Here is an 18,643-nt window from a genome sequence, read left to right on the forward strand (position 1 = left end):
CCCAAATTTTGGGGTGCGTCTTATAATCCACAAAATACGTTCGTTATACTTAAATGCTTTGCATCCGTTTGACCTAGACAAGAATACCCTGAATGTCTGTGCTGGGTTTGAACAGTCATTTTGCGATGACATACTCCCCATAAATGTGATGAACACTTTCATGGGGTAAATAGCCCCCAAATTATACATGGCATAATAGATTTTTGAGCGCATTATAACTATGTATCAACCTAATTCTTACTATTAATAAAAAATAAAAATAAAAAAATAACACACACAACACAACCCAGAAAAGATTATTAATATTATTTACAGGATATAAAACAGTTATGTACATGGGTTTTTAGATCAGTGAAGTTTCTCTGGTTTTTGGCGGCTGGGGATCACTGGGGGGGGGGGGGGGGGATCAGTCATTTTCCCCAGTGACAAAGAGGTGCACGTTCTTCTTGGACTGTAACATCTGGGCGGTCCGCTCCGTGCCCACCACTGCGGCCAGTCTCTGCGCATCGTACTTGGAGTACAGCACGGTGCACGTCCAGGTGGCTTCCTCGCCCTTGTTCCATGCGGTCATCATGTTACACACCTCGCTGTAGAAGTGAGGATAAGTTGGCAGCTCGTAGAAGATCAGGTTCCGGATGCCCTTCAGCATGTACCTGAGAACATAAGAAGGAGGATTACCGATCAGCGCCGATACACAATATAAAGTACTAATGGATTCTATAAAAATCATCCTTCTTAAAGAAACACAGCCCAAACTGCCGGGACCCCCACCGATCTTCAGAATGAAGGGGTACAGTGCCAGTTAAAGGGGTTTTATCAACTTCTGCCTTCAGCAGTGAACAGCTCCTCCTCTTCCCAACTTCAAAATTGTTGGGGTACAGGGTGTGAGCTTCCAATGATTGACAGTTCGGACCGGCAGCAAGCCGGCGCTACTGCTGGGCAGAGTTGTGCACTCTCCATTGATGCAAGAAGCAGCACTTTTGCCTCTGAAGCAGCGGAGACGCGCAGGGTCACTAAAGAAGGCCTTATTCGACGGTACGCCTGCCTTCAGAGCAGCGCTTACAAGCTCTATAGAAAATGACTTACAGGCCTAGAAGACCAGCCACCTCTGATAAACCTCAGCGGTGGCTGGTAACCTAGATGAAGAGCAACAAACAATAGAATTAAAAATTCCTCTCTGTTCTTGAGAACAAACATGATTTCTAACAAACATGCATGCACTATATTAAACAGATCTCGTCACCCTGGTGAGGCTGGTGTACTTACTTTGGAAACCAGTGTCAAAATTAAAATCATTTTGCAAGGTTTTTCTGCCTCATTAAAATCAAAATTTTGCCAAAATTCAGCTAAAGCTTGATGCATAATGCTAATTTTAGGGAAAACGTTATAAAAAAAAATATATATAGTTCTTACCGATAACGGTATTTCTCTGAGCCCATGACGGCACCACGGAGAGAGGGGATCCGCCCACCAAGGACAGGAAACCTACGGATAAAAAGGCGGTACCACTCTCCTACATCAGTTTGTTTACATAGAGAATGATGGGAGACTACTAAGGTATTTGCAAAATTTTAACTGTTTAGCCTAGTAAGATACCGCGTGACTTTAACTATAAGTAGATTATGAATAAACTATGGCACTCTTTGAATATGCACACCCATAAGTGAAGGGAGGGAATGTACGGGTACCGTCATGGGCTCAGAGAAATACCGTTATCGGTAAGAACTATATTTTTCTCTGATCGCCCATGACGGCACCACGGAGAGAATTGCATAGATAGTACATTCAGGGAGGGACCATCGCTTCCAGAACCCTTTTACCGAAGGTAAGATCTGAGGAAGAGATTAGGTCCAATCTATAGTGCCTATAGAATGTGGATGGTGAGGACCAGGTAGCAGCTCTACATATCTGGTCTATGGAAGCTCCGGCCTTCTCCGCCCAGGAAGATGCTACTGCCCTTGTTGAGTGAGCCTTAACCTCCCCGGGAACGGACATCCCACTTGCCGAGTATGAAAGACTGATGGCGTCCGTGATCCATCCTGCTATGGTGGCTTTAGAAGCTTTTTTCCCCTTCCGGGGACCCTGGAAACACACAAACAGAGAGGCATCCTCCCTACTCTCTCTAGTGGCTTCTAGGTAGTGTAAGAGACACCTTCTTACATCCAGTGTGTGTAATGTTTGTTCCTCCTTATTTGTAGGGTTGGGACAGAAGGAGGGGAGAGATATCTCTTGCGACCTGTGAAATTTCGAAGCCACTTTCGGGAGATATGCTGGGTCTGTTTTTAAAATGACCCTATCTTCTAAAAATTGTGTGTAAGGAGGATTAACTGAGAGAGCCTGTAAGTCGCTAACCCTACGGGCAGAAGTGAGGGCGACTAACAGAGCGGTTTTGAGAGATAGGTTTTTTATTGAAGTTTCATGTAATGGTTCAAATGGTGGACTGGTCAGGGCTTTAAGGACCAAGTTTAAGTCCCATTGTGGAACCACTTTCACTGGCAGAGGCCTCGACCTTCCTGCTGCTCTGATGAATCTAGAGACCCACCTATTTGAAGCTAAGTCAAAATTGAATAATGCTCCCAATGCCGCCACGTGAACTTTTAGGGTACTGGTGGCTAAACCCATCTCCAAACCTTTTTGTAGGAACTCTAATATGGAATTAAGGGGGATCTCCTTCCCTATTTTTGCACCTGAAGAAGACAAAAACTTTTTCCATATTTTGCCGTACTGTTTTGTTGTAACCGGCTTCCTACTTTTTAATAGAGTTGAGATTAAACCCGAAGAGAATCCTCTGTTTTCTAATATTTTCCTCTCAAGAGCCAAGCTGTCAAGTGCAAGTTCTTGACTCGTGGGTGACAGACTGGGCCCTGCGACAATAGATCCTGGAGGTCTGGTAATACCCAAGGGTCGGATATTGACATCTTCCTCATCCATGAGAACCAAGGTCTCTTCGGCCAGAACGGGGCAATTAAGAGGACTAATGCCCCGTCCTCCCGAATCTTCCTCAGCACTGCTGGAATCAGAATGAGAGGAGGAAAGGCATAGACCAGATGGTGACCCCAAGAAATCAGGAAAGCGTCCACAGCTACTGGGTTCCCCAAGGGAGATAGGGAGCAGAAGGAGGCTACTTTTTTGTTTAAATGGCTCGCAAAGAGATCTATTTTGGGAACACCCCATTTTTGTGTGATCTGAGTAAATATCACTGGATTTAGTTCCCATTCCCCCTGTTTTAGGCTGGATCGACTTAGAAAGTCTGCCTTGTAATTGTCTACACCCTTTATGTGTAGGCTTGTCAGGGATAGAAGGTTGCTCTCGGCTATTTGAAGGATTGAGCTGGTCACTTCCATTAGATTTTTGGAGCGGGTACCCCCCTGATGATTTAGGTAAGATACTACTACTTGATTGTCTGACATGACCCTTACGTGGTGAGATTGAAGGACTCCCAAGAATTCCTGAAGGGCAAATTTTACTGCCAGGAGTTCCTTCATATTGGAGGAACTGTTTGGAAGGGACGGAGACCAAATGCCCTGGGCTACTAGGTCGCCCAGATGAGCCCCCCACCCTGAGGGGCTTGCGTCCGTAGTTAGGACCTTCGAGATCGGGATTACCCACGGGACTCCCTGGGAAAGATTTTCCTGCAACGTCCACCAAGTCAGAGAATGATTGGTGCGAGGAGACAATGTTAACCGCCCGTCTAAATGCTCTCCTAGAAGGATTTGCTCTGACAGTAGCTGCCATTGGAGATCTCTTGAATGTAGTTGGGCCCACTGGACCGCCGGGATGCAAGAGGTCATAGAGCCTAATAGGGACATGCCCTGACGGAGTGTTATGGAGGGAAGAGATTGTACTCTTAACGCTAAACTTTTTATCTTTTGTATTTTGCTCTCTGGGAGCCGACATTCCATTTGTTCGGAGTCTAGAGTGAGACCTAGATACTCCTGAACCTGAGAAGGCACCAGTCTGGATTTTTCTAGGTTTATTAGCCAACCCAGATCTTTTAGAGAATGAATCACTAGATCTAGTTGACTCTTGCAATGTTGCGGGGAGGAGCCTATCACCAGGAAATCGTCCAGACATGGTACGATCAGGGTGTTTTCTTCCCTGAGGTGAGCCATTACCTCCGCGATCAGCTTTGTAAAAACCCTCGGGGCTATTGCTAAGCCAAATGGTAGAGCTGAGAACTGGAAGTGACTTAGGACTCCCTGGATGTGGACTGCCAATCTGAGGAATTTCTGGTGGTCCGTGTGTATTGGGACATGATAATATGCGTCCCTCAGGTCCAGGACCACCATGAAGCATTGAGGAAACAGCATTTTGATAGATGATTTTACTGTTTCCATCTTGAATGCTTGAATCTCTAGGTAGTTGTTTAGGTTTTTCAGATTGATAATGGTCCTGAAGGAACCATCTGGCTTCTTTCTCAGGAATAGAGGGGAATAGTACCCTTGCCCTCTTTCCTGAGGGGGAACTTCCAGGAGTACTCCTTTTTTTACTAACCCGACAACCTCGTTTTCTAGCGTCAACTGCTCTTCTGCCGAGGATCTCGTGGGTGTTATCTTGAAAGAGGGACGAGGGTACCTCTTGAATGTTAACTTCAGTCCCGACTCTATGATGTTTAGTATCCATCGACTTGAGGTAATCTTTTCCCAGGCTGGGAGAAAGAGAGAATCTCCCCCCCACCTGGGGCGAACCTTCATTGTGAAGATTTTTTGTTGTCATTGAGGTTTTTATTAAAGATAAACCCCTTATTTTTGTTCTTCTTATCTTCCCATTTCCCCTGGCTTCTCCCCGGGTTCCTACAGAAAAACCTCTTGTTCCGAATGGGCTTCCTATAAGAGGGGAGACCCAGAGGGGGGAATGATTTTTTCTTGTCCCCCGCTTTTTCCAAGATGTCATCTAGGGTGGAACCAAACAGAAATTCTCCTTCACAGGGGATGGTACACAGTTTCGTTTTCGTTTGCTGGTCGCCTGGTCAGTTCTTAAGCCAGAGGGCGCGCCTGGCCGCATTAGCAAACCCTGCTGCTCTGGCGGATAGCCTGATGGAGTCGGCCGAGGCATCAGCTAGGAAAGCCGCGGCCCCTCTCATTACTGGTAATGTGTCCAGCATTGAGTCCCGGGAAGTTTTCCCCTTTAATTGACCCTCTAGTTGGTTCAGCCAAATCATCAGGGAGCGTGAAGTACATGCTGCCGCTACTGCCGGCTTCAAGCCTCCTCCCGCTGCCTCCCAGGCACCTTTGAGAAAGGCATCTGCCTTCTTATCCATAGGGTCTTTTAGGACCCCCATGTCCTCGAACGGGAGGGCAAATTTTTTTGAGGCTTTAGCGATCACTACATCTAATTTGGGGGCCTTCTCCCAAAAGGAGCAGGATTCCTCCTCGAAGGGGTATTTTCTTTTTGGTGTTAAAAGAGCCTTTCTCATGGGCTTCTTCCATTCTTTCTTAATTAAGGCTGCGCTTGCTTCGTTAAGAGGAAAAGCTCTTCTCTTTTTCTGTTCCAGGCCCCCAAACATGATGTCCTGTACCGATTTTTTAGGGTGGGAGTCTACCAGACCCATGGTACTTCTTACGGCTTTTATGAGGCCATCAGTATCCTCTAGAGGGAAACAGTTATGTCCCCCCGAGGACGAAGTAGATGAAGAAGATGAGGTGGAGGAGTTGAAGGACACTGAACTCTCACCATCGCTTCCGGATTTTGAGACGGGAGATGGGGACCTGAGTCTGGTTTTTCTCCTTTTTTTCCCACTTTTTAGTGATCTGAAGGTGTCCTCTACTTGCTCCTTAATCAGGCTTTTAAGATCTGTTGCAAACCCAGGAAGGTTTTCAGATACAGTCTGCTGAATGCAAGTATTGCATAGTCTCTTATCCCATGTAGGTGGAAGATCCTCTCTACAGATGGCGCAACTTTTGTGCTTAGTTTTACATACGCTTTTCCTCCCCTACAAGAGACAAATAACAATCTTACTGTCTCTGACATTCACGAAGATCCACTTACCACCTCCAGGACCCATAAATACCGGTTGGGGATTCTCTGCCTCTGGCTTTTTCCCCCGACGCCGTACTGGACTCCTTACTGTGCTGGGACCTTTGGCGTTCTTTGCTGGTGTCCTGGTGCCCTTTCTGCTGTCGCCTTTTTTGCTGCTGCTGCGGCGGCGATGCTACAGGTGGAGGTGACTCGGGCTGAGGTGATGTCGGGTCGCTCATACTGCTGCTGGTCTGCGGATGCTGCTTTGACACTTGGCTGAGCTGGCGCTGCGGCACTACTACTCTTGAGGCTCCTGCTTATCACTGCAGAGCCACTGGGAGGATGTGGATTACTCTATTTAAACCCTCCCGCCGCTTTGCTCTCTGCACTTGCGCAGTCCACGGAGAGGAGCGCCGAACGCCGGCGCCTGCGCATTAGCCCGGCGCCCACATACCGCGCCGAGCGTTTAGTGCCGCCGGCGCCTGCGCAGACCCGACGCCCGAGCGGCGCCCCGTCAGCGCCTGCGCAGACTGAGCCCAGCGCTCGAGCGGTAATCTACCGGCGCCTGCGCGGAAGCGTCCTACCTCGCGAGACCAGCTTAGATCCCGGGCATGCTCCGAACTTTCAAGATGGCGCCCGGGAAGCAGTTATGGCGCTGCTGACCGGCGCCCCCGGTCCTATGCAGCCCCTATAGCGCGTTACTCTGCACGCCCGATGGCGGTGCAGCGTGCAGGCTGATGCTTGTTTTAGGGAGGGTCGCGCTGCACCTCCCGCAACCACAGAGGGACCCCCCTGGATGTTGCCGCTGCTGCATCTTACCTGGGGAGGTGACCGCGAACTCCTTGTCACCTCCCCCGCACACCCTGTCGCCCCTGGCTCCCAGCGGTGGCGCTTCGGGTCACCACCCCAGCCGAGGCAGAGGGACCCCAGCTGCCTGAATCGGACTGGTTGGCCCCGGAATTCCAACGTCGAACTGGTAAGTCCGTAGGTCTCCCATCAAGGACAGGAAACCAACTGATGTAGGAGAGTGGTACCGCCTTTTTATCCGTAGGTTTCCTGTCCTTGGTGGGCGGATCCCCTCTCTCCGTGGTGCCGTCATGGGCGATCAGAGAAAAAAGGATTATGCAGCCATTTTAGAGCAAGTACACCAGCTTCATCAAGTCTATAAAGATCTATGTAGTGTATGCAGCTTATATTTCGGAATCCGGTGACAGATTCACTTAAAGGGTCAGACGTGTTGCAGATTTTCAAAAGTGGAATTGACACGCGTCATCGATGATTGTTGTGCGCCATAAGAGGCATAACCAGAAGATCTGGACCGAAAGAGTCCACGGATGATCGAGCAGTGAGCTGCGATGACAGGACAGGTGGCAAAGTGGAGTCATAATTAGTCGTTCTCATCTTTTTGGCCGCATATATACGAGGTATCAGGGTCATTTCTATAGGGAGTCCCTGCTTCAGGGAGCAATGGGCGACCAGTAAGGCATGGTGCGACACCTGGGCTGCGGCAGTAACGAGGCGCACTAATGAGCCCCCCGGGGAGACCCCCTTCACAAACAAGCTCCAATATCCTCACCTCTTATAGAAGTGGAACCTCTCGGTGACCAGAAGGAACTGTCTCTCTCCTTTCAGAAAGTGCTGCCGTGCCCTGGAGATCCCAGACTTGTCCGTATACTCGCAGATGTGGGTGAAATTCAGCTCTTCCTTTTTGAAATAATTTCGGAGCCGCACGTAATCGAAGTAGGAGGGGATGTAGATGAGGGTGTGCGACATGATGGCGTCTCGATACTGAGGTAGGATCTTGTCAGTGAAAAACTTAAATCTAAAAAAGAAACAAAACGCATTAAAAGACGTCTGAGAACCGGAGGCCGACATTAAGAGACGTCTGAGAAATAAGGTCCAAGAGGGGAGCGCAACGCATGGACGGGCCGCGGGAATCCAGACCCGAACTCCACAGGTTCACATATCCCCGTGGTTTGTCTGCGGTCAGACCGTATTTCCCCGAACGTCTGACACAGCCTTAATACAGCGGACCTCATCCTGGAGCACTATGGCAGCGCATTACACAAAACACGTCTTATTTCCTTTATTTCCATATATGAAGACCCTTTACAAAATGATAGCCTGTACTAAGCTCTGGTGCCAGTGCTGTTCAAGCGACATCGGCGCCTGGTCTCCCGGGGCTCTCCTGACATTATTGTGCTACATGAGCCCTGCAGCCGATCAGCAGCCACTTCACCCTCGCCTCCTTTGGACAAAAGTGACATTCAGAGGAAGTCAGAGATCAGCAGCTCTCGCTTCTTCCAGGTGTCCGTTTGGTCCGAAGACTTTATAGGTGTATTAGTGCGAATATTACTGACTGTCATGGCGGCAATCCATGGTGTCCCTGGGGATGTCTGTTCCATCGAAATTGTGCCACTTATTGCTGCTGTCAGACTGATTGGTTAAACAGCAGCGGTCGGAGCCGGTTTAGTTTGCTGCCGTCAAGTGCAGGTGATGGCTGTATAACACAGGTGACGCCTGCCCTGTATGACGTGGACTCCCCTCCTAAGCCCGCACGCTCCCCTAGGATGCATCAGAGTGTGCTACTAGTGTCATCCGATTTGTGGAAACAATTAAAATCCCTAATAATTTCTTTCTCCCTATAAAAGCAACTGCATAAAAGTGTCAAATTCCTCCATCAGTGCCTTACCGGGCATCAATGACGGAAAGCACGTCGTCTGCCTCCAGGCGCTGGAAGACGTGGGGAAGCTGCACCATGACGTGACTTATGGAGCCCGACATAGCCATGTTTCTCACAGCCACCTGGATAGCAAAGAGCGAAAAGCAGAAAGGTGTAAGGTTTCCCCCATCCTGAGAAATCAGCGAGTTCACAAATTAATCATTTTTATCCTGGGGGGCTGTGCTCGCTGCATCTACCTGTCCGCTGTAATTACAGCAGTGCTTATTAAACACGGAGTTTATCTGGGGGTCCTGCAGGGCACTAAACAGCAGGGTCTGCCGATAGTACTTGGCCCAGTTACTGAGGTTCCACATGCGAACACGGGAGAAGTCCACGCCGTGGGAGTCCGAGGGCTGGAGGTTCAGATGAGACATCAGGTGCTGAAAGAAGAGGAGCAAAACATGTCACATATCCGGCCATAGAGTAAGACGGTCAAACATTAATGCTTTTAGATCAAATGATCGCTGCTCCAGGTCACTTAGTGGGACAACGGAAAAAAAGTTATCACTCTTGGAATGTAAGAACCAAAAAAGAAGGGGTTAAGTAAGTAATTACTAAAGGGGTTATCCAACTTTGGATTTTTATTTTTTTTTTTTTTAACTTAAATGCAAGTATTTGGGGCTAAGAATAATTTTTTCAAAATGGATTTCATTAAAAATGTTGCACCGTTTGAGTTTTACAGGCTATGTTTCGACTTTGATGTGATCCGAGATCATGAATGAGTTGAGAGGAGGTAAGAAAAAAACAGATAAAAGAGCTACAAACTCTCCCATCATTCAATGTGAAAGAGCTCACTGATGGATTCTCAGTTAAATCATTCTGCAGCCAGCAAATAGACCAGGCAACAATAAAAATACAGAAGAATAGAACGGTGTTTTTTTTGTTTTTTTTTATTAAATGAAAACCATTTGCTAAATTTAATTTTTAGCCCAAAAGTAAACCCCCCCCCCCCCCAAATAATAGCTACGGTGTTATAATTATATTATAATCATCCATTAGGTGGATTCAACTAGAAATTAGGAAAATTTAAAACATTGCGCCTTTACCAGCACGTGCTCCCAGTTTTGCATCAGGTAGATGTCAGTCTGATCCAGGACGAGGATCTCTATAGAAGAGAGAAAATCAAAATCCCTCTTTTTCTCGCCTTCGGTGCCGATGATGGTCCGCAGCCCCAGAGGAGAAGCGATGATGATATCAGATGAGTAGAAAGGAGAATACAGCCTCATGCTCTTCTGCATGACGGACACTCCTGTGGAACAGAAACTATGACATTTAGTGTTCTGCTGATATTGAGGCAGGGGTCCCTGTGATGGCATCAGTCCTGGTCCAAAAAGACGCTCACACCCCATTTACCCCCTTTCGGGTGTAAGTATTAGGGCCACTGTTCACGGCATGGCATTTATCCTGGTGGGTGAGTGGGTACTGGGTAGGGTGGATTTTCTCTCTCTCTGCGATGAGGTCGGGAAAATATATTTTTTTTTTTGTAAATTGGATTTCATTAAAAGTGTTGCACCATTTTTTGTTTTTTCTTTTGTTTCCTGCATATTGGTGTCTGCACACAGCGAGTTCATTCCGTCTGAGTGTTTTTTTCCCCCAAAAAAATCTTTTTCTGAGCTCACTGACAAGACACTCAGTTAACTCATTCTGCAGCCAGCACTGTGCAGAAAAACTGCGGCACATACATGATGCACCTCGACGTTCATGTATATCTGCTGCTCACAACAGAAGCCAGGTGTTACAGGCTGCCGAGCTCCTAAGGCAAAAGCCAGGATTATCATCAAGAACATCAATCCCATCCATTTAACCCCATAGATGCCACTGTCAACACAAGAAGAGGGTCCATCACCCTTTAGCGGAACCCCTGCCACCCAATCTTGGGGAGCAGATGAGCTGTGATGGCAGCTCGGGCCCCGATGAAGGCCACCTGTGCTAACCCCCTGGCCCTACAATGGGCACTAGCCCTTGTACCAGTGGTCATCGCCCCCAATCTTACCTATCCTAAAGTGATCATCGATGTTCCCAGCGAATATGGCTTCATAGTCCTCGGGCCTTTTCAGATTGGGAGGTCTATCTCCGGGGTCAGAGCCAAACTCTTTCTTGAATCTCTTCTTGTTGCTCACTTCTATCTTTTCGCCGGACCCCTCCAGGAGGCTGATTAACAGCTGCACCACTCGCAGGGCAGATTCACGGAACGGCAGGACGATGAGGACCTGAAGAAGAGATTAAAGCCTTTGGGTCAGAATAATTACATAAAGCTGCCAATGTATTATAGGAATCTATCGCACAGCGCTTCTAGTTCTCGGGTGAAACAGATCCCTCTGCCCCTGCCATAGCTAAGTCTACGTGCTATTGTAAATAAGAAACAGAAGAGTCTTATCACCAATGTAGGACACATTAGATGGACGTTCTGCAAGGAAATCAAAAGAACAGCAGGGGGCGCCATAACTACAATATTGAGACATAATGGATGATTGAAAAAAAAAGTATAACAAGCAGAGAAAAGATTACCTTGGGTCGGGTGAGACCCTGGTCTCGGAAATCATCATCATCATCATCATCGAGTGCCATCTTCGGATCTTTCTTTCTAGCGTTGTTGTTGAGCACTTGAGAGTTGGCTTTAAGCACGTGATTGAGAGAGTGGAGACAGTAGACGTGTCTAACCTCTTCCCCCTGGGCGGCTGCCACTCTGGATGGATAATATAAGTCTTTGTAAGAGTTCATTACGGTAAAAAGTTCTCTCTGTAGGGGGCTGAAGAAGCTCTGCTCTTTCTGGCCGGTGAGAGCCGAGCGGTTTGCTATGGGCCATGTGGAGTCCAGCGGCTTGTGGAGATAAAGTTTTGTCAGGTCAGTTTCCTTCTCAGATTTTAATAGATGGACCTTTTTAAAGGACGACGAAAAGACCAATTGACCGAGTGTTGGCCACTGAAAAAAAAATAAACAAGAAAAAAACTTTTTAAAAAGTTAAATATTTAGATTTAAAAATATAAGAGAAACAAAAAAAGTTGAAGTGAAAAAATAATATATTTTTTTTACTTCATTTTTTTGTGTTAGGGCCTTGATCCTGCGATTGTTTGATCATGTATACTATACATTGCAATACCATAATGTTGTAGTATATACATTGCAGTACCGTGTCCTCCAAAGTGGAATAGGACACGTGTATCGCTACCTGCAGCTGGGACAAGGAATAGCCGGGATGTATATGTCTGACGCGTGGCTCAGATATCATGTACATGTAGGAGAAAAAAACAAACAAACAAAAAATCCCACACAACTGAACATGACCCCAATTTGGTGGTCATCATCCTCTCGACCGTTAACATCCAACCTCAGTCAATGAGGTATCCACAGGAGCGAGTGAATTAATAACCAACACAAACACATCTCCAATCAAGGGTTTAGCCGAGATCCATCTGACGTGTGATTTCTATGATCACAATGGGTTCAGGTTGCACATTCAAGGCTAGAATTTGCAACAACGGTCAAAAGGATTCTAGTGTGCCGACCAACAATAGGCATGTTCACACTATTACACAGATCTCTTAGACCTGATGAGGCTGCTGTGCTTACAGGGAACGGGTCATCAGAAAATTACCTATTGTTTAAATCAAGCTGGTATTTTTTAAATTTTCCATATTAACCAACCTTCTCTACAAACTTTGCAATGTTTTCATTATGATAATCATATATAACCAAGCACAATACATAATCACAGACCGGACTGCAATGACCGATAACACCTCTATATACAGTAGATAACACAGGATCCACCATTCACAATAGGTGATGTCACAGCTCACCTCCTCCTCCTGTACAATGACTGATAACACCTCTATATACAGTAGATGACAGGATCCACCATTCACAATAGGTGATGTCACAGCTCACCACCTCCTCCTGTACAATGACTAATAACACATCTATATACAGTAGATAACACAGGATCCACCATTCCCAATAGATGTCACAGCTCACCTCCTCCTCCTGTACAATGACTGATAACACCTCTATATACAGTAGATGACACAGGATCCACCATTCCCAATAGATGTCACAGCTCACCTCCTCCTCATGTACAATGACTGATAACACCTCTATATACAGTAGATAACACAGGATCCACCATTCACAATAGGGGATGTCACAGCTCACCTCCTCTCTTCACAGTGACCTTTGCCAAGATTAGAGCATTTCTAGAGAACTCTCCTACACAAAGTCAATAATGTCAGAAACAGTCTATTGCTGTCTTTCTCCATGTGGCAGATGTGCAGGCCAGGAAGTAAAAGCCTAATATTAAAATCAGTCGACAGTATGAAGAGATATAGTAAATGGAAAAAAATGAACTCACCACTACAAAAATGACATCAGAAATTAAAATCGTTTTAACTTCAAGTGACATATTCCCTTTAACATCAGCACAGAAAAGTTTGAGAGGATCCAAAAGCCATTCTGACATGGATTTTCAAAGTAAGTAAACCCGCCTCAACAGGCCTAAGAAATCTTATAGTATATGAGGTTGGCATTGTGCAATCTGGTGACAGATCCTTTGTAGATGGGCTAGATGAATCCTAGCTGCGTGAAATCCGATAGTAATGTTGTGCTTTACCTTCACGGATGAAGTTGCTTTAGGGTTACTTGTGATTTGGGCAATGTTGGCTTCTTCCAGTTCTTGGTCAATATGCTTTTTATATGGATCTTAAAAAAAAATTAATAATAACAGAGCAAAAGTCAGGATTATTATGTATAGTTATTCTTCAGTAATACAAGTGTGGCCACCTCTTCAATCGGCCAGTCCAAGGGTCGGGAGGAGATGGGAACCGCATTTATCAGACATTTATGGCATATCCTGGGGATGAGTATAATCTTTTAACCCAAAAGTCTAACACTAAAGGTGGAATTTCTCCATATTCAGTGCTGCCATTCCCATCGTGCACTGAAACTCTCTCTCTGGCATCATATGGCTGATAACAGCGAACACTGCATTCATAGGAGATTACAAAATACATATAATATTGATTTGTCATGAAGTGAAATGGAATCAGGTCAGTGCACTCAGACAGTTTCATCCAAACACACCGACACGCCCCAGTGCACTTCCACACGGATTTCCATAAGGCTTTTACACCAAATGTGTCACAGCTGGCACATCACAGCCCTACAAAAAGGTATAATAACTTTTTATTGGAGAACCTACACAGCCATACCGCTGCTTCATACTAATACCGGTTCATTTTAATTATAGATATTGGATGGAAGACTAGAAATACCTTCAGAATCTACACTGGTCGGTTCTGTAGTCTCAGACTTTTGGCCTTTATCACCTTCTTCCAAGAAATTAGTCTCTAAACTAAATTTAGACTCGAGTTTACGGTCTGTGAATTCCTCCTGGTCTTGCTGGGCCGGATCTCCGGGCTCAGTTGGATCTTCATCTTCAGCCTCACTGGTTTCATGCTCTGAAACAATAGAAAAATAAATGTTACTCAGAAGGTAAAAACAAAAAATGCTCACAATATAAATCCTTTTGACTGGAACTGTAAGATTGAGGATTTCTTCTACTTCAGAAAAAAAAAAATCCAAAAAGTTGATTTAAAGGAGAAAAAAAATCTAGCTATGAGCTATTAAACAGTTATGAAATCGCAGGTCATTATTTATCATCTAATTTTCTACCTTCTTGAGCATCATCCTCCTCTTCCTTCTCTTGTTCTTCTTCACTGTCCCCACTGTCTGCATTAGTGGCCAACTGTTCATTCTCCTGAGCTCCTTCATCATCCTCAACCTCCTCCTCTATATCATCATCATCGTCGTCTTCCTCATCCTCATCAGAAACGTGCTTTAATGTAGCCAGCAGCTGCTGATACACATTGACATTCTCTGTTTCGCTCTCGGCCTCACTTTCTGAATGCGATTCCTCGTCAGAACTATCGGGCTGTAAAATAAATACATTTGTCAAGTTATCAAACGGCTTCATGTCTGTTGGAGGAAAAATCCTTCCTAAATGTGTATCAGATGCAGTGTAGACAGTCCGGACTGAGATCGTGCGTCAAGGACGCCTGAATTTACCTTAACTTGCAAATTTGAGTTTCTTAGTCCCCTCTGGCTCATTTCTATAAATTTACATAATTTTTTTCCATGTCCGCTCCATTTCCAGTGCAATAAGCCAATTAAATACCTCCCTCTGTTGCTTTAAAGGCTCATTCACATCACAGTATTTCACGTACGAGTGCTATCCATTTTTTTTCATGGATAGCACTCATACATATGATAGTCTATGGGTTTGCTCACGTCAAGAAATTTTTCCTTAGACCAAGTGGTCTGTGCAAAATCACACAGACATGTTCAATATTGATCCAAGTGTTGACAATGCAAGTCTATTGGTCGGGGAAAAAAATAAATAAATCGGTCAGTATTCGGATGCCATCCATGTGTGGTCCATTTTTCACTGACCAGAGCATCATGTGTTGCTAGTACATATACCTGACCTCTAAAACAAGGGTCCAGGCACCCCTGTTCTCAGACTGCAGGGGACCTGGCTTGTAGTCCCACTTCTCAATCACACATTTATTCTATATTTGAAGAAGCTTTTTCTTTTCAGAAATGTATGGCATATTGCAGTGATGCATCAGAACTTTATGAGCAGTGGGGGTCTGACGTTTCAGAATCATGGGGATGCAGTATGCTCTTGTTTTTTTTCCCTTTCGCTTGACCCAGCTGTACCAAGAACTGTATGGCAGCACTATTCAAATAAATGGGATCAGTTATAATTTCCTGCATATAAGTCCACCCAGCTGAGCAAGAAAAAAATTGGAAAAAGTCATAGCATTACACCAGCACTGTGCCCCCTTCTTTTTGGGATCAGTAGGGGTCACAGCCCATATGATGATGGCATACTATAGCAATATGGCATGTTAAAAGATACGGAAGCCACTTTAATTAATCATTAGTGTATATACTGACAATCCCCCATGAAACACTGCCACTGCAGCCAGCTCGCCCTTTCTTACATTAATATCTGCCTTCTGATGACGCAAACAGGTTTATCTGAGAAGACAGTAACAGGGTACGTAACTGCTGCAGACAATGTATTTGTTCTGCGCCGAAATAAAAGTATAAAAACTTTGCAAGTAATTTTGCTGAAAAACATTCCACCGTTTTGTATCTACAGCTCTCATGCGGATCTATGCCCTTCCATGGTGACAGACGACAAACAGGACAAGTGTAGTCTGACCCATGAGCCAAACTCCCTTCCATCAGTCACTGTTAGTTAGTAGGTGTTGTTTCTGGGGAGCTCAGAATCTGAAATGTCACCATAACAACATGGGCTGTTCACTCACCAGCTCCACCACCTGTGTCCTCTCTTCTACACCGGAAACTCTGGAAAAGGAAAACAAGATAAATTACTGATATTATCCAACTGCAATAAAATTGAATTAATATAAGTGACTTAGCTTAGGATTCTAACCTTTCCACAAGTAGTTAAATAAAACTTGGTGACATCCGCCATACCTCTACGGTGAATGTGCGCACTAACTGTAAGAAGGGGGGAGTATGTGAGTTTGTCCAACGCTCATCGCCCACCCAGTAACTAGACAGCAGGTGCTGATAGGTCAGTATCGCCCACCCAGTAACTAGACGGCAAGTGCTGATAGGTCAGTATCGCCCACCCAGTAACTAGACGGCAAGTGCTGATAGGTCAGTATCGCCCACCCAGTAACTAGACGGCAGGTGCTGATAGGTCAGTATCGCCCACCCAGTAACTAGACGGCAGGTGCTGATAGGTCAGTATCGCCCACCCAGTAACTAGACGGCAGGTGCTGATAGGTCAGCTTAGAGACCTCCTAAGGGCCCTCCGTTCTGCCATGTACCATGAGGCTCAGCCAGTGCTATTATAATATACACTGTAATACTGAAGCATTGACGCTGCACTGTGCGGGCGACCCAGCAGCAGCAGATCACATATGTCTAATAAAATCTATAATAAATGTAAAAGAAAAAAACATAGAAAAATCGGAAAGCATCAGAAAATTATGTAAATAGCGGAATAAAAAATAAAAAACGCATTTATTATCCATAAAAAGTAATAGAAAATATTTATCCCATAAGTTGGGGGAATCAGTCTTTTTTTTTTTTTATCATGTCACCGATCATAAAAAAAAAGATGATTGTATCATCCCTCTGTTATTCCTCCTGGAATAATTGGAGTGTAAGGGGTTAATAGCCTTCACCCCTCCTGGTACAGACCCCAGAATATTCAGCTCCCAGTCCTCACTTACTGGTCATAGAAAGGGTGCTGCTCCCCGAACTCCTTCAGGTGCTTCTTCTGCTTCTTGGTCAGGGAGCTGACAGTCTCATCTCTGCGCTGTTTCCTTCTCTTCCCCATGGTCGTAGCTCCACGTGGGTCACCGCGCATGCGCTGTAGGTTTCCGTCGCTTGCTTGATGACGTCAACGAGTTCCCAGAACGCACGTAAACAGTCACGTGACAAGCGCCAGCCGGAGAAGAACGTCGGGGCGTGCTCGCGTGACGTCAGTGACTCGCGACCTCCCTCGCTGCTGCTGCTGCTGCTATCGCTATGGAGATGGCCAATTCCGTGGAACGGCCCCGGTTACCGGAGAGGTTACAGCGGAGGGAGGAAGAGAGGCAGCGGGAGGTGGAGAAGAAGCGGCAGGAGAAGGACGAGCAGGCCGTGCAGGAGGAGAAGAGCGGGTACTTTAGCTCCAGCTTCGGCCTGGAGAGAGCCGCCATTGAGGAGGTGTTGTCCGGGGAGGATGCCGGTGGCGGAGCCGAGGCTCTGGATGAGGTTTCCGGGCGGCTCCAGCGGCTGCAGAAGCTGCTGAATGACAGCATGATGTTCCTGCCGTCCTATGACATCCGCCAGGCGCAGGAGCACATCACCCGGCTGCAGGGGGCGCTGGAGGCCCGGAGGCAGCAGCTGCAGCCCAAGAAGAAGTTCGCATTCAAGTCCCGGAAGAAGGAGGCTCCAGCCGGCCCGGCCGCCGCCGTCATGCAGCCCGCCGCCCCGGTGACCCGGGCCAAGGAGACCCCGGCCGAGCCCGCTGCCCAGTGCGGCCTCCGGGGCCTGAGCGGCCAAGTGCTGTTCATGGAGGCGGAGGAGATCGGCCAGAAGGACGTGCAGCTGAGCCAGCTCCGGGACTGCACCGTCACCCTGCCCGGCAGCCCCGCCACCCTGCACATACGGGACCTGAGCGGCTGCAAGGTGCTGTGCGGCCCGGTGGTGACCTCCGTGTTTGTGGATAGCTGCACCAACTGCCTCTTCACCTTCCCGTGCCAACAGCTGCGCACCCACAGCACCAAGGACTGCCGCTTCTACCTGCACGTCACCAGCCGCGCCATCATCGAGGACTGCAGCGGCCTCCACTTCGCCCCGTTCACCTGGAGCTACCCCAGTATCCAGCAAGACTACGAGCGGGCTGGCCTGGATCAGAACCGCAACAACTGGGACCAGGTGGACGACTTCAACTGGTTGGCGATGGACGTCAGGTCCCCAAACTGGAGCATCATCCCCGAGGAGGAGAGGATCACCCAATGGAACTGAGACCGCAGCACCCTGTACTTGTCACTGTACAGAGCACGTCAAATGGGGACCAACTATATATATATATAATATATATACACTTTATACAGTAACTGTAGACATGGAGTCGTATGGTGACTGACCGAATATATGCCTGATATAGTGACTGTATGCAGCAATGGAGACCCACAAATGGGCCATATAGTAACTGCACGTCAGGTCGTATGGGAATCGACCGTGTGTGTATGTATGTGTATATGTATGTATGTGTGTGTGTGTATATGTGTGTGTGTGTGTATATATATATATATATATATTCACCACACACACAGTAACTGTATACATGGCTTGTATAGTAACTACATCAGGTCATATGGAACTGACCGTATGTACGCCTTGTATGTGAACAATGAAGAAATAAATTGCAAGCTG

The 18,643-nt window shown here is 46.6% G+C and overlaps 2 protein-coding genes across 2 annotated transcripts; one reads left to right on the forward strand and one right to left on the reverse strand.

The window, feature by feature from the left end:
- Positions 1–290: 290 nt before the first annotated feature.
- UTP25 (UTP25 small subunit processome component) lies at positions 291–17,152 on the reverse strand. Its single transcript, XM_077282338.1, has 12 exons — positions 16,951–17,152; positions 16,012–16,051; positions 14,348–14,606; positions 13,948–14,133; positions 13,287–13,375; positions 11,189–11,602; positions 10,674–10,890; positions 9,727–9,929; positions 8,878–9,060; positions 8,651–8,763; positions 7,535–7,780; positions 291–653 (listed from the first exon to the last, which is right to left on the reverse strand). Exons 1-12 carry the CDS (start codon positions 17,085–17,087, stop codon positions 407–409), a joined length of 2,334 nt encoding a protein of 777 aa, XP_077138453.1. The 5' UTR covers positions 17,088–17,152; the 3' UTR covers positions 291–406.
- Positions 17,153–17,167: 15 nt separating this feature from the next.
- Positions 17,168–18,372, forward strand: TBCC (tubulin folding cofactor C). The gene has a single exon (XM_077282339.1). It carries the CDS (start codon positions 17,249–17,251, stop codon positions 18,230–18,232), a length of 984 nt encoding a protein of 327 aa, XP_077138454.1. The 5' UTR covers positions 17,168–17,248; the 3' UTR covers positions 18,233–18,372.
- Positions 18,373–18,643: the final 271 nt, after the last annotated feature.

This window comes from Ranitomeya variabilis, chromosome 2 (assembly GCF_051348905.1).
Source record: "Ranitomeya variabilis isolate aRanVar5 chromosome 2, aRanVar5.hap1, whole genome shotgun sequence".
In the NCBI taxonomy this organism is placed as follows: domain Eukaryota; kingdom Metazoa; phylum Chordata; class Amphibia; order Anura; family Dendrobatidae; genus Ranitomeya; species Ranitomeya variabilis.

What these genes read in the sequence shown, in the direction of transcription:
- UTP25 (XM_077282338.1), bottom strand. Translation starts at nt 17,087, where the DNA reads ATGCGCGGTGACCCACGTGGAGCTACGACCATGGGGAAGAGAAGGAAA. An exon ending in AGGGTCTCACCCGACCCAAG is followed by an intron (nt 10,891 to 11,188) that starts GTAATCTTTTCT and finishes TCTCTTCTTCAG; the next exon opens with GTCCTCATCGTCCTGCCGTT. An exon ending in AAAACTGGGAGCACGTGCTG is followed by an intron (nt 9,061 to 9,726) that starts GTAAAGGCGCAA and finishes CTCTTCTTTCAG; the next exon opens with CACCTGATGTCTCATCTGAA.
- TBCC (XM_077282339.1), top strand. Translation starts at nt 17,249, where the DNA reads ATGGAGATGGCCAATTCCGTGGAACGGCCCCGGTTACCGGAGAGGTTA.